This window comes from Triturus cristatus, chromosome 11, assembly GCF_964204655.1.
Source record: "Triturus cristatus chromosome 11, aTriCri1.1, whole genome shotgun sequence".
Classification (NCBI taxonomy): domain Eukaryota; kingdom Metazoa; phylum Chordata; class Amphibia; order Caudata; family Salamandridae; genus Triturus; species Triturus cristatus.
In genome coordinates, this window is record NC_140594.1 from 390,067,088 (window position 1) to 390,082,562 (window position 15,475).

General features: G+C 42.9%; 1 protein-coding gene across 9 annotated transcripts in view; it reads right to left on the minus strand.

Moving 5' to 3' along the window:
• POLM (DNA polymerase mu) overlaps positions 1 to 15,475 on the minus strand; it is a 342,155-nt gene that overhangs the window by 16,618 nt on the left and 310,062 nt on the right. For all 9 annotated transcript variants that reach the window (XM_085634911.1, XM_085634917.1, XM_085634912.1 and 6 more), the window contains one exon: positions 13,271 to 13,522. In XM_085634911.1, the coding sequence (XP_085491037.1) occupies positions 13,271 to 13,522 (252 nt within the window). The remainder of the gene's footprint in view (positions 1 to 13,270; positions 13,523 to 15,475) is intronic.

A 15,475-nucleotide genomic window follows, 5' to 3' on the forward strand; every position in this document is an offset into this window, starting at 1 on the left:
GGTAGGATTGTGAAAAAATGCTTCAAAGAAAGAAAAACACGTCCGATAGGTAAAATATAATTAAATGTAGCCACTAGTTGTCCGCGATGCATCTTTCATAGATTCACATGTTTTAATATAAGGGATTATAAACAACAAAGTACTCTTTAACTTTAATTTGGGCCTTTTTCGGCTTTAGCCAATTGGATGAGTAGGGTTTTACTTTACAATCTAAATATGATCTACATGAGTGGACTTTAGGTGTTGTTATACTACTTATTTGCCTCACCAGGAGGTGGGTGGGTCACATGTGTATCTATGAATATTACTAATTGTTGAGAAGGATTAGTTTCTTACCTGTAACTCTAGTTCTCTGGTAGGGGAATCTCTGTTGAAGTTATAAGCTTTTAAATAGCTCCGCCCACGTGCTGGATCCCGGAGCACTTCTTCATAGAAGATCTTCTTAAGTGTACACGTTCACCTTACTTCAGGAAGGCCTGTGGAAACACTTAAGAAAGAACAGAATGTGCAGCCTAGAACACAGGCTACATTGGAGAAATACTTCAGATTTTACTTGCAAAAGTGTATAAATACCCATGACTGTGTAATTTTAAAGCACAAATCTCATTCACAAACCATTTTTTGTAAAGGTAAAAGATGAAGGACAGAAAGACAGTGTAGCCTTTAGGCCGCCATTATGTGAGAGTTAAAACAGAGACTGTGCCTTTACGGACCCAGAGACCACCAGAATCTCATCATGCTTAGCATGTGGCAGTTATCTAAGTTCTTTTTGACGGATACGTGGTAATGAAAAGAAACAACCTCTGTTAAATTTACCGGTGAGGTAGGTGGGTCCCTTATGCTTCAACAGAGATTCCCCTACCAGAGAACTGAAGTTACAGGTAAGAATTTAATCCTTCTTTGGTAGGGGAATTCTGTTGAAAGTCATACACTTTTGAATAGAATAGCAAGCCCATCCCCACCAAGGGTGGTGGAAAACAACGGAGGAAGATAATATGTCTCGAATCAAGCAAATACATTTCTGACAGGCTTGTCGTACTTCAGCATCTGCTTGAGCATCCGAATCTAAACAGTAATGCTTGGTGAATGTGTGAACAGACCTCCAGGTAGCTGCCTTACAGATGTCTGCAATAGGGACATTCCTCATTAAAGCTGCTGTAGCTGCTTAACCCCTGGTAGAGTGAGCTTTTGGTCTAGCTGATAAAGTTTTGTTAGCTTTCTGATAGCATAAGTGAATACAAGATAAAAATCCATCAAGAGGTGGAATGTTTGGAAGTGGCAAGACTAGTACAGAGAGGGCCATAATTTACAAACAGCTGGGTTGATTTGCGAATGTCATTGAGTCTTGTCGAGATAACACTTCGCCTCACATCTAGGAAATGAAGAGCTCTTTCAACTGGAGTGGAAGGGTGGTGAAAGAAAGTTTGCAATAAAATAATTGGATTGACATGCTTGTTGGACACTACTTTGGCAAGGAATTTAGGGTGGGTCCTCATAAATACTTTGTTAGAATGGAAGACAGTATTGGGCTCATGAGAGCATAATGCCTGAATCTCCTTCACCCTACGAGCTGATGTAATAGCTACTAGGAAACTGCTTTCCTTGAAAGGTGTTCAAAGGGCGCCTAATGAATGGGTTCAAAAGAGGCCTGTATGAGACGAGAAAGGACTATTGTTAGAAATGGGGGTCTCTAGTTGGCAAGGGCTTGCACCTTTGTCCAAATAGGGACCCTTCTTCATAGTCAGGATAAGGGAGTTACCGCCTAAAATAACCCCTGCTCATCCTCTTGGTAGCTTGGCACGAGCAGTCAGGCTTATCTTAGAGGCAGTGTGTAAAGCATTTGCACATAACAAACAGTAATACAGTGTAAGCACTACAAAAGGACACCACACCAGTTTAGAAAAATATTAAATATTTTTATATGCAAGACCAAAAACTATAAAAATCCACAATACAGTACTTAAAAATCTACAGCTATCAAAATACGCTTTAAAAACAGTTCCTTGATGTCGATAGCTCCGTCCGGGGCTATCACTGCGTAGTGAGCAAACAAATCCAAACAGTTCTGGCTGACCGCTGCGTCGCGGGCCATCTATGGTGTCGGGAAGGCCCGCAAACAGTACCTTTTAGAAATGAAGGGCGTCGGCGACCTCTCGTTGAGTTTTTGAAAACAAGGCATCCACAGGTGTCGGTTCCGGAGGTCGGTGCAGGAGTCGTCGGGGCCCTCGAAGTCACACGCGTTGCAGGTCGATCTCCTCTCTGTTGGAGTCAAGAGCGCTAACGTTGGAAGGCGTCGGGTGCTGCAGTGTAAAGTGCAGCGGTGCGGCGTGCTGTGCCTCAGGTCGCGGTGCGAGCAGCGGCTTGGTTGCACCGTCAGATGGCGTCATCGGTGAGACCAGGGTCGCGGTGCGAGATGAAGGCGGTGCTCTTCACGGTGCAAGCAGGGGCGTCGTTGTTGAGGAGCACTGTCGTTGGCTGACGAACTGGAGTTGATGGCGCCAGCGTCGGTAGGCCAAGGCTGCGGTGCGGGTTGAGGGCAGTGCGTCGTGTAACTTTACAAGCGCTGCCCTCGAACCACGGTGCAAGCAGCGGCGTCGATTTCGGCATGGAGCGGCGTCGTCGGGGATACCAAGGCGTCATTATGGAGTGCGGTGCCCGCAGGTCGCGGTGCGAGCAGCGGCTCGGTAGCAGCCTCAGCAGGCGTCGTCAGTTAGACCAGGGTCGCGGTGTGGCGTTTCGACAGTGCCCTCTGCGATGCCAAGGCGTCGTCGTGAAGCAAGGCGAACATGAGAAGATGTAAGGCAGAGTATGCAGATGTCGTAAGGGTCTGTTGTAGGCTTCTTTCTCCCAAAGGCAGAGCACTTATCAAACAGAGAAGGCATAATTCTTAAGAAAATGCCTCAAAAGTCTGTCAGAAAAGGCTGGACATGGAGATAGAAAGAAGAAAAACGTCGAGTGAAACACAGAAAAACGGAATTCACAAGAGAAAGCATGATGGTATACTTGTGGTCTCTGGGTCCTTAAAGGCATAGTCTCTGTTTTAACACTCACAAATTGACGGCCTATAGGATACACTGTTATTCTGCCCTTCCTTAACAAAAAAGGGTATGTGAGTGAGATTTGAGATTAAATTTTAATTTTAAAATTAGTCAATGGTATTTTTATCCCTTTGCAAGTAAAAACTGAAGTATTTCTCCAAAGTAGCCTGTGTTCTAGGCTGCACATTCTGTTCTTTCTTAAGTGTTTCTAGAGGCCTTCCTGAAGTAAGGCGAACGTCTACAAATAAGATCTTCTATAAATTAGTGCTCTGGGATCTCGGGGAGAACTATTTAAAACCTTAAGACTATCAACAGAGATTCCACTACCAGAAAACACACACACACAAAATCACAGACAACCATGCAGAAAAGATTCCAGTAATTTCCGAGTACCCATTTCACCGGACAAAAACTTGTAAGTGCAAGGTGCAGGGGTGCAATTACCATCTGGAATCAACATTCCTGACTCTGTATTTTCAGCACCTCCAGAAACTCATATTATGGCATTAAGAAGGAACTGCAGGAGTGAAGCTCATCCCAAGATAATGCTCTACAAAACAGACTTTCCTTCCCTCCTCTGCTTTACCAATGTAACAGTGGTCCAAGTTATAGTATTTGTTAAAGGTGTATATCATCCTCAACGTTGCTGCTTTGCACATGTGCTGCAACAGAAACCACATATGGAGGCGTGTGGGTGTTGCCACATCTGTCATGGAATATATGATTACTCATCCATGCAATCAATCAATCAAAAAATCAATCAAGAAATGTATATAGCGCGCTACTCCTTAAGGTGCTGGGGGGGGGGGTCCGCTACTGCTCGAACAGCCAGGTCTTCAGTTGCCTCCTGAAGGAGAGGTGGTCTTGGGTGAGGCGGAGGTTGATGGGGAGGGAATTCCAGGTCTTTGCTGCCAGGTAGGAGAAGGATCTTCCTCCCATGGTGGTTCTTCGGATGTGTGGGGCGAGGGCGTGGTTGGTCGATCGTAGTTGGCGGGTGGGAGTGTAGAAGGTCATGCGGTTGTTGAGGTACCTGGGGCCCAGGTCGTGGAGTGCTTTGTGTGCGTGGGTGAGGAGGCGGAACGTGATTCTTTTGCTGACGGGGAGCCAATGCAGGTCTCTCAGGTGTCTGGAGATATGGCTGTGGCGTGGGATGTCCAGGATGAGTCGTGCGGAGGCGTTCTGGATGCGTTGGAGTCTTTTCTGCAGTTTGGCTGTGGTTCCGGTGTAGAGGGTGTTTCCGTAGTCTAGTCGGCTGGTGACAAGTGCCTGGGTGACCGTCTTCCTGGTTTCGGTGGGGATCCATCTGAAGATCTTTCGGAGCATGCGTAGGATGTTGAAGCATGAAGATGAGACGGCGTTGACTTGTCTGGTCATCGACAGGGAGGAGTCCAGGATGAAGCCCAAGTTGCGTGCGTGGTCCGTTGGTTTGGGTGCAACAGTTTGTTATGCCTGTTATGACACAAAGTAATGCATGCTGTAATCTAAGTAGATGTTACTTGCTTAGAAAGGCCATGGCCTCTGTTGCAGGTCTGGAAGAAATAAATAGCTTGTCGTTTGTCCTGCCCATACAAGGTAAAATGAATGCTTGGCATTGAGGGTTTGGAAAGATCTTTCCATTGGTGGCGTGAGATCTTGAAAGAAAGTTGAAAATGACTATTTGGTAAATGTGAAGCTCTAAAGGAACCTTTTGTTTTACCTAGGATTGTATTTGATTACAACTCTATTGCTAAAGAATATATTTTCCTATTCAATAATTGTAAACCCCTGCAGTTTGACAGGCAAGTACATTTTTCTTAACCAGTAATCCTGGGCATGGTGGTGGCTGAGCACTGTAATCAAAACTGCAATACCTAGAGCATTTCCTTTAGAAATTACATATATGAGAGGGTCTTATTTGCATCAAAATTATGGTTAGTGCTCTAAAAACACTAAAATGAGGACATATTTTCTGAGTTTTCAAATAGCGACAAAGCACTTTTAAATTATTTGTTATCTTTATGTTTTGTTATCCAGTTGACCACTTGATTAAATGTTGCACTTAGGGTAGAGGAAGTGGTGTTACTTCCAGAGCTGCAGACTTTGCAACTGGGGAACCAGGTTGGAGTTTCTGTTTCAGCTCGACATTCTGTGATTTTGGTCAAATCACTTAATCCCCCCCAATGTCTACAACCAAAATGAATTTGTTCTTGTGTTTTGAAACCAATGCTCATGTAAAGCACTCCAATACCTGACAAGTCTGCACTATATAAAACTGCAAAAACACAAAAAATAAAAAGTGTTTTGCACACTTCTGTCATTGGGCTACATCTGGGGGATATTTGTGCTACATTTGGGCTCTTTTGTCTCTGGTGGTCATCTTGGGAGATTTATTTGTTATGAAGTTTCCTAATTTCCTCATTTAATGCTGTCTCCTCAGTAGGAAATGCTTTCAGTTTTTTACTTTGATTCCATCAAGAAGGTATTCAGATATGTCACACATTTGCCATAAATTCTGAATGTTAGCACTCTAGTTGCTCATTAGATCACTGTAGTAAAGCTACTGCTCACCACGGAAGTCTGCTTCTGGTATTAAAAGTGCATGTTTCAGTCTGCATGTCAGAATTTTTTTATGAAATAGAAGAGGATTTGAGAAGTCAAAATGTGCCCTAATTTTTCTTTCTGCAGCACTAATCATACTTTCTATGGCAAAATGAACCCCCTCATTTTGTTCCTTTGCAAATTAAATGTTTTAAATGTTACCACTTTATTCCAATCAAGATGGCTTCAGGTGTGCCATACTTTTGTCATAAGTAAGACTGTTAGTGCTCTAGTTGTTCTTTAGAACACTCTGGGACATTCTGTCATTGGGCTATACTTGGGCTACATGTGGGTAATATTTGTGCTACATTTGGGCTCTTTTGTCTCTGGGTGGCCATCTTGGGAGACTTATTTGTTATGAAGTTTCCTAATTTCCTCATTTACTACAGTGTCCTCAGTAGGGAATACTTTCAGTTTTTTACTTTGATTGCATCAAGAAGGCATTCAGATGTGTCACACATTTGCTACAAATTCAGAATGTTAGCACTCTAGTTGCTCATTAGATCACTGTAGTAAAGCTACTGCTCACCAGGGAAGTCTGCTGCTGGTATTGAAAGTGCATGTTTCAGTCTGCATGTCAGAATTTTTTAATGAAATAGAAGAGGATTTGAGAAGCCACTCAAAATGTGCCCTAATTTTTCTTCCTGCAGCACTAATCATACTTTCTATGGCAAAATGAACCCCCTCATTGTGTTCCTTTTTAAATTAAATTTTTAAGAGTTAACACTTTATTCCAATCAAGATGGCTTCAGGTGTGTAGGACTGTTAGCGCTCAAGTTGTTCTTTAGAACACTCTGGGAGGCTGCAGTAGAACACAAAGGAATCAACTGACACTCTCTGCCCTTGTTGCCCTTGTTGGATGTACATGTATTACTGAGAATGTCAGACTTACTTCTCACATGACTGAGACAGATAATGTGAATTTACAGAAAATATGCTCTCAGTTTAGCTTATAGATCACCTTCCAAACCTCTGTGGGAAAAGCATGAGAAAATAGTTTTCTCTCAAACATGATTTATGATATCACAGCAGAAGGCTTTTTCACATGGTAAAATCACCTTAGAACACACCCAAATTCCTAACATAAGTATGGTACCATCAACAAATGATTTATAATGTAACTAAAGTCTTAAAACCTTCTATTAACTTCAATGCGTTTTAATGAGGTGCTATCATGTATATTGGTCCCAAGATGGCTGCCAACAATTCTTGGATGAAGTGCTGACAGCCAATCAGATCTCACAATGAGATTTGTGGTTAGGCTCCGCCCAGATATATATGTGATTTTACTTTTGATTTTCTCAGGAACTGCTGATCGCATTTACACCATTTAACCAAAAGGCACGACTCTGAACCAAGGGCTACCTTTTTGCCAAATTTGGTGTAATTCAGTTCAGCAGTTCGGGCTGTAGCTGCGATTAAAGGTTCCTATGGAAAATTGCATGGAGAAAACACGTTTTGGGACCCCCCTTTTTTCTCGGCCCCCGCTTGACGAATCACCCTGAGACTTTCAGGATAGGAGCGGACCGGAGCGCCCCACCTGTTTCGAAAATTCCGCGAAGATTCGTCATCCGGCGCTCACATGCTTTGTAGAAGTAATCACCAGAACGTAAGCAGTTGTGCAGAACAAATACTTTTCATCTGTCTTATGCATGAGCTCAAATGGGCGTACCATTAACTTTAACAAAACCTCATTAAGCTCCCAAGCAGGGGCCGGTTCATAAAATGCAGTGAAATTCTTTTACAATCCTGCCATTAACTCCTTAATTATTCTTTTCTGTGGATAAAGATTGCTTTGCAACTGCTACCCAGATTTAGCGAATGCAATCAGATGTTCCTTCTATGACACATTTTAAGCCTAATCCCACCATCTGAAAATAAGGGAGCATTGAGAGACGAAGTGTTGAGAAGATAGGTCATTTTCTTCTGCACAACATGCAACATCTTTTCCATATTTGGTCACCAGGTTCAGATTGGAACTGAGAATTCTCCCCTTTGCTTTAGCTAGGAGAGCAGGTGCATTCTGTGTTTAACAGGCTCTTGCACTGATATCTGCAGTAGGCCTGCAAATAAAAATTGAGCAGGCCACACTGCTGCGATGAGTATCATTCCGCATTTGTTGCCAAATTCAAAACTAGTTTGGGAATCAATAGGCTCATTGCAAATGCTCCCAGAAATGTCCCCATGTTGGTTACTGAAAAGGATTCCCCTGTCTGATGCCAGCACCTACTGCAAAATGTATCAATTTGTAGCTCAATGCTGAGACAAACACTTCCAAAGATCATGTTACACTGCCAGCGAGTATCTCTAGCTTAGTCTCACACTTGCTGCAAGTTCCTTCTCTTCGAGTGTTTGACGATTATTTGTTACACCATAAATTGTTTAGGTGAGCTAGGTATTCCTAGTTTTAGGAAATGGGCAATCTGTGGAAAAAGTGGAGCTCCGATTTGCAGTATGCAATACAGAAAGACTGGGATGTGAGATGGCCCAGAGAAGGGAGTTGTAATTTCTCATCATGTAAACTGACTTTTCTGTAAAGGTTTTTTGTTGAGCAGACATGCTTTAGCTTGCTAATCTGTCTGCCTACCATTGCTGCGTTTGCATCGTGCTTGGTTTCTAGATGTGTTTTTCCAGTGATGGTAACAGGCAGAACCTTTTGTGTCTTCACTGAAAGACCAAGGGGTGTTACAAGGTATATGATAGCATAAGGGGTGCCATAATTTTTTGCTCCACTGCTGCTGTCATTAGCAGTTTGAGAAATGGCAGGTTTGTCGCCCCACTCTACAGAAAAGTGCTGCTACTGTTGCTAAATTCTCAGGACAGACTTCAACCTAGAGAGCAGCCCTTCAACTAGTAATGGTTGCCACCTGTTGACAAACCTCTGGAATCTGTGTTTCTGTTGGAAAGACGCATGCAATTTGGCAAATTAGAAGATGGTAGATGTTCTGTACTCCCATTTCACAACAGCTGCTCTATGTTCTCTCTGTACTGAAAGCAAACAAGTCGGAAGAGAGAGCCTCCCAAGAGTTTGGATACAAGCAGATTATCCTGCCTACAGAAGAGAAGCCTGCTTTGTTGCATGCTCCCTTCCCTCTATGGTCGGTACCCCAAACATGAGCCACTCCCTCTGCTGCTGTATCTTTTGTCTTTTTCTGCTGCAGTAATTCCAATAAGCTTGCATTTTTTGGTGTCCACTTTAATTGACTAAGTGTCTTAGTAATCATCCCAAAGATGTATTCCTCATTAAAGTCCAGATCTAAAAATGAGCAAAAGGTTTTACTCTTCAACCACCCACTGTTTCAGAATTACTCTATGTCCAAACTGCTTTAAAACTACATTTTGCAAACACAATCCAGTGCTAATCCTGCATCTATAGATGCGACATTTGCACCGGTTCTCTCATGAGATGAGAAACTCCTCAGTGGCACATTTCTTTCTTAAATCTTGAGCGGCCTATTCTTGGTGTTTGTTTTTCATTTTGTCTTGCCTAGTTATCTTTAAATACTAGTAGGTATCTAATGGAAGAATAACTAGGACCATTAGCAGGCACCTTGAGCACATTTTCGTTTTGTGAACATATATGATCAGGCTCCAAATCACAGACCAGTATCTATGGTTTACTGGATCTGGCTTGCGGAGAAATCAATTTCTGCTGCAGGTTCCAGGCTCTGGTGGCCAGCAATTATTAGAAAGTTGTGAATGTGGAGTGGATCTCGTCCTGGAAAATCTTTGTAACATGCGGGGTAACCATCTTGTTTTTTTTGTTGCTTAAAACAATCATTTCAAAATGGGTGTTGCACATGCCTTCTAGTGTACGGCACCCATAATGAAAATATTTTTTGTTATACTGTATTATTTACTGTTCGAAGATGAAAGACATCGATTTTCGAATGAGAAATAAGAAAATTGGTGGGATGCTCTACAAATCAGGGCAAGTCAGTGAGCGGCCCAGCAGCAGGTAGCAGCTGCAGGGTCCTTGCAAAAACCAGTCAACAACAAGCATTTGCAATGCAATCGGTCTCGTCTTTTGGCCCTTATAAGTATTTAACTATGCAGCCATAGACTAAATACAATCAATAACAATACAAAATTGCCAATTAAACATGTTGATGAAAACATTAATTGACTTTTCCTGCTTTAGGGAAAGATGCTCTTACCACAAAACTGCAGATTACCAATACTATTGACTTCGGAAAGAGGACCAACTGAGTCAGTTGTGACAGGATTCCAACCGGTGTCCTACCTGCTATAACAGGATACCCTTGACATACAGATTAGACCTTCAGTAATGAGCACTTAGCTTTCTTGCCAATGGACCAAAACAGTAATGATCATCTGGAATGCAATGGCCCTCTAACTTGGGGCTCACACTTCCATTTGCTAAAAGAATACAGTTGGCTTCATATAGATTATTTTTATTTAGCACCAAGTGGACTTTGGTAATTTCAAAATCTCACTGGTATCCTGTAAATTATTGATGTCTATCCACTCTTCAGTAAGCCCGCTTCGCGCCTACACTAGCTATTAGCACACCTTGGACCAATATTCTTACTTTGCTACATTGTTGTTTTAAAACTACACTGACGATACTAGCTCAACATTGAACATTTGCATTTCTAATAAATATTGCAACATTGCAAAAGTTGCATTTGAAAGGTCAATTCGATAAACATAGGCCACGCAGAATCTATGTTTGTCAATTCTTTGTAGCATTGCATTCTATAGCGAATGGTCTTATACTAAGTAAGGAAAACACTAAATATGATGTAAAACTTTAAAGTTTGGTCAGAGTGGTAATAAAAATAACACGCAGTTAAATTCCATTTAACTCTTCATCTATGGAATAGTGCGGTTTGCCACACAAAGAGGCTTTCAGAAAAAGATGCCTCAAATGAGGTAGGGAGTGACACTCTTTATTAAAGTTTTAATTTAGGGAATGAATATATGCATTACCTGGAATCCAGTCCCAGGATGCTTGTTTCCGCTCCAGGGAAGACCTAGCTTGGCAGTTCGGGCTGGACTGTTCCCATGAGGCACAGGGTCAAGACTGATTTGCATATAGCTGTGTCTGAACTGGGGTGGCGAGGTGAGCTAAAGAACAATGGAAGGATTCAACCCAGATCTGTGACTGGGGGCGAGTGTCTGAAAAGTTTCAGCGCTCCGTCCATCATCTCCTTGTGTTTGCTTTGTTTGCCCAAAGTTGGCAGGGTATGCCCAGATGTGGGTCCCTTGCTCACTTTGCCACTGGATTCAAGCTAGCCTGGCTGATAAGGGGTGTTACCCCGAAACCGGTCTTAGGATGCTTGTTTACACTCCTGGGAAGACCTGGCTTGGCAATTTGGGCTGGACTGTTCCCATGAGACACAGGGTCAAGACTGATTTGCATATAGCTGGGTCTGAACTTGGGTGGCGAAGTGAGCTAAAGAACGATGATGAATTCAACCCAGATCTGTGACTGGGGGTGAGTGTCTGAAAAGTTTCAGTGCTCCGTCAATCATCTCCTTGTGTTTGCTATTTTACAGTGGAACCCACATGCTACCCTGCAATGTATTTTGATATTTCGAAGCTGCACTCTTTCCTCAGCATGACGGCTCTTGTGCATGATGGAGGACTGCTCCTTCCCAGTGTAGGCTTCAACTTAGGAGCCCATGGTGAGCCGAGGACGCCCCTTCTGTGGAATAAATAAACTGCCCACATATGAAGTTAGAGGGTATACGCACCTCTATTTGCTGTCAGGTGTGAAGCTCGGCTGAGGCAAATGCAATCGGAGCGTCAGGGAGGTTTTTATTTGTTGCATTAGAATTGGAGTAGTGTCTTCATAAGCGTTCATGCTCCACGGTATATTTCCAGTTTGCCTCCAATATAATAACAAAGGAATGACAGCCAGCCGGCATGTGAAACCCTGTGCAACTAGAGACAGTGACATAGGACTAGGCTCAGGGTTATGAAGACATAAGAAGGTAAGTAGTCCGAATTGATCCTGGGTGACGGACGTTCTGCCGCAGTTGGGTAAGTGTGAGAAAGAGACCTAAACCGCAGGGAAGTGGAATAACAAGCAACAGCTTTAGAAGTTATTGCAGTGTCTTTTCTTTGCGTTAAAAACAACAATTCTGGGCAGGCAAAAAGAAAAATATTGACATTTAGTGCTCAGTCAGCGCTTATCTGCAGCACGCACAAAATGCCTACAAGCACTCTCTTCAGGCCTCCCATACAAAAAGCATGAAACACCACTCTCGTTTCTGTTGCCGACGCCAGGTATAATCAACATTAAAACTGCAATGGCCAGACAGGAAGAGGGAGGAGAGGCCATTACACGCTAGAACAGTGTCATGGCCAAACAAATTATACTCTTAGTGAAATCGCCAGGGAGAGAGCTAAGGAAACCAAGGCGGGGCTTTTAAACAAATGCACCAATAGCAAGCAGGCATTTTTAAATGGCACAGATAACCAATGGCAATTGGTGGCTGTGCCAAACGCCCACAGAAGAGATACACCAGGTCTTGCAGACAGCGCAAGCTCTGTCGAGGTTCGACCTAAAAAACATAAATAGCAGAGCATAGGACAGAGGGAAGGAAGTGATGGAGCAGAAGAATGGACGTGCAGGGTGGGGACAGATAGGTATGTGGCAATAAAGACATGGGGGTAGCAGGGAGGCAGCGAGAGCAAAGAAAGTGATTTACTCGTATAGAGTGCAAAACATAAATGATTAAATACTCCCTTGAGGTCAGTAGTGGAAGGATTCAATTTGCCCCGTCCAAACAAAACAATGGTAAAGAAGTTATGCTAAAATGGTGTGAAATAGGAATAGGGAGTAAAGCCATCAAATCAGGAATATCGAACTGAGGCATACAAGAAGGGCATCCAATCATGAGCAAGGGGCTGGCCCAAACCTCGCTAAACGTTTTATTGCAGACAATCGGCCTTTGATAATAGAGAGCTAAGGATTGTGATGCTCCTACTTGAAATGCTGGAGTGTGGATGAACACGACCTCAGCACAGGGGCTGTTACCTGGACAGGGCAACATTTATGTTAAGTAGGAGTAATTAGAGTTATTTTGTTAATTTTTTTGTTACATTGTGTAATTACACACCATTCGCAGTAAAAATGTACTGCAAGTACACCATGGCTGCAAAGATTTATCACGAAAGTATGAGAACAACACGAATGACAGAACTCGACTTGCTGCTGTTTGCAGCATTATTTGTGGGGGGTTTTTCCACTTTTTTTAAGCACGAAATACATCCTCAGATCCAAATTGGATGCTAAACTTCACTCTAAAATAGCATCAAATGCTAGTTTTGATTTTCTTTTTAGTTTGACAAAATTTCTCACAATTAAACAAAAGCAAATCATGCAAATTTTGGACACCCATAGTTGTTATGTGAAAGATCTATGTGAACGTCCTGGCTTTGAGCTCTGCTCTTCCTTGTACTCATAGTTAATTCTGTCAAGCCTTTCCAATCATATTTATTTCCTTAAACAGCTTCTCATATTTGCTCCTCCTTTCAGAAATTCAGCTTTTCCATCCACCCAATGAGCATATACTTATTTCTCTCCTCAGTAGTTACAAAACGCATGGCTCTCACCTGCATTAGCCTTTCCCCTAGCATACATCTACATAATGGTACCAATTCCATCTCAACAGCACACTCACCTTTGATCCAGTCCACCCAAGCAGAGCAAAGGGGTACTGTGAAAATGGGGTGACCACCAAGTCTACACGCAGAGCCTTCCAGTTCCGAAGCTCTGCCGCTCCTGCGCTGGAGCTCCTGATGTGTCCATTGGGGACATCAAGTTTGAAGATGGAGAAACAGCTTTCAAAGTGGTCCAGGCGGTCCTTGCTGGCCTGGACGGCCATGGGCTCTTTGTATGAGTTCTGCCTCAGGTGATGATACAGCAGTAAACCCTGTAGGGATCAGCAAGCCAGAAGAAGAAACAACCCGTGCAGTTACTGTATATTCACAAATACTATTAGAATAACTATGATAATGCAATCTTGTTTACATTTATTTTAGTTTTGCTTGTTTTAGTGTAAATGCTTAATGTAAGTTCTACATTACTGAGGAACCTAAAAATAAGAGACTGAGAGAATCTAAATATCAGCCCTGTGGAGGTCCAATATCACCAAGTGAGGAGATCTCCCCACAGAGACCGAAGCCAAAGTGTATTTTGGGGCAGAATTTTTACTTTTTACTGCTTGCGGTTAAAAAAAACAATTTCTGCATTCGCTTGTTTAAACGCTTACACCTAATTTGCTCAATGTTTTCTTGCATTTCTCAAATGGACAACAATAAAACCGGGAATCCTTATTGCCCTAGATGTCTGGAGTCTGGCAATACCAAATACGAGTTGATTTTCCTCGGGACAATAGTCTGCACAATCGATTATGTAATAATAGCATAGATCAATAAATTATGACAGAATCATTGTTTGTTGGTACACTGTTCATCTGATGACAGATCTAAAGGGCAGAACTATATGGAAAGCAAATAAATACTATATATTTAATAATTCTGTATGATCCTAAGGAGCCTATTAGGGGAGGCCAGACCTCATTTGGCCCGACTGTCTGGCTGGTATAACACGATAAATACGACGTTTTCCAGATTAACATTTTTTTCCCAAAACCCTGTAATTCCCTTCAGTCTCGCGCATACAGAAATAGACTTGCTAAGGCTTGATTCCCCCACCCCGATCTGTGTTCTTCAGAGTCTCCTGAGTGCAGGAGAAGAAGCTGACATATGTGGGTTTCCAGAGGGTTTGCCGTGTTCCCAGGTGATTAACAAGGTGCATTTAATTTAGGAAACCCCTACAACCATCTATTTTTAACATCTACTCCTCATAAGGATTCTATTGCTGAGCATGTCTCTCGCCCAGGCTGGCTGGCAGATAATGCTGACCAAGTGTGCCTGGTTTTTACCTCTTTATACCAAAACATGGCAATTTACTCCAATCTCCTTTGTGCAGGAGCATGCCCCTTCAAAGGACTGCCACCTACTTTTGGGTCTCCTGAGTAAGGGTGCATCAGACATGAATGGGTTCCCTTTGGGTTCAGGGCTAACACAGTCGATAAACTAGGCATAGCGCTTTTTGGAAAATTTGAAAGCAACTGAACGTGAAATGCTGTTTAAGAGTACCTGCCTTCTGGTCGCAGTAGCACCCACTAGGCTTTATGCAAAGATACCACATCTACATATTTTTAACATTTACATATCTTAAAGTCTCTATCATTAGGTACTAGAACTCCTAACTCTCTTTTGGTTTGGCTAGCCGGAATAACGCACTGACATTACATTTTTCCTGACTTTCAACATTTTATCTCCCAAAACATGTTAATTTCCCACCCTTGAAGATATCCCAGCAAAGGCTTGACCCACAACTGTGTTTCTACCTCTTTTTCTCAGTGTGAGGGTACCAGACATTTGTATTTTTAATGGGTTTGAGCAGAGTAACACTAGATACGAGGGAATGTTTCTGATGGGACATATCTGCCTAAGGTGTATCTGTAGTATTTAGGCCCAGGGTCAGTGAGCAACGAAGGAAGCCTACCAACCGAGGGGAAGCCAGGGTGGTGTGGTATAAATCCTAGCAAGTTGGATTACTTAGACTGCCCAGCAAATGTCAAAGTCTGGGTGTGAGAAAGTGGGTTTCTGTTGCAGTAACCCCCCCCCCCTTTTTTGTTGCCAGACTACTGATGCTCTTTGACTTGATGTGCTCTGGGGCCCTGCCAATGAGGACCCCAGGGCCTGTGTTCTTTCCCCAAAACAAAACCCAACTGGCAACTCTGGCCACAGGTAGGTCCCTGGTAAATGGTACCCCATGTACCCAGGGCACTGTGACCAGAGAAGGCTCCTAAGGG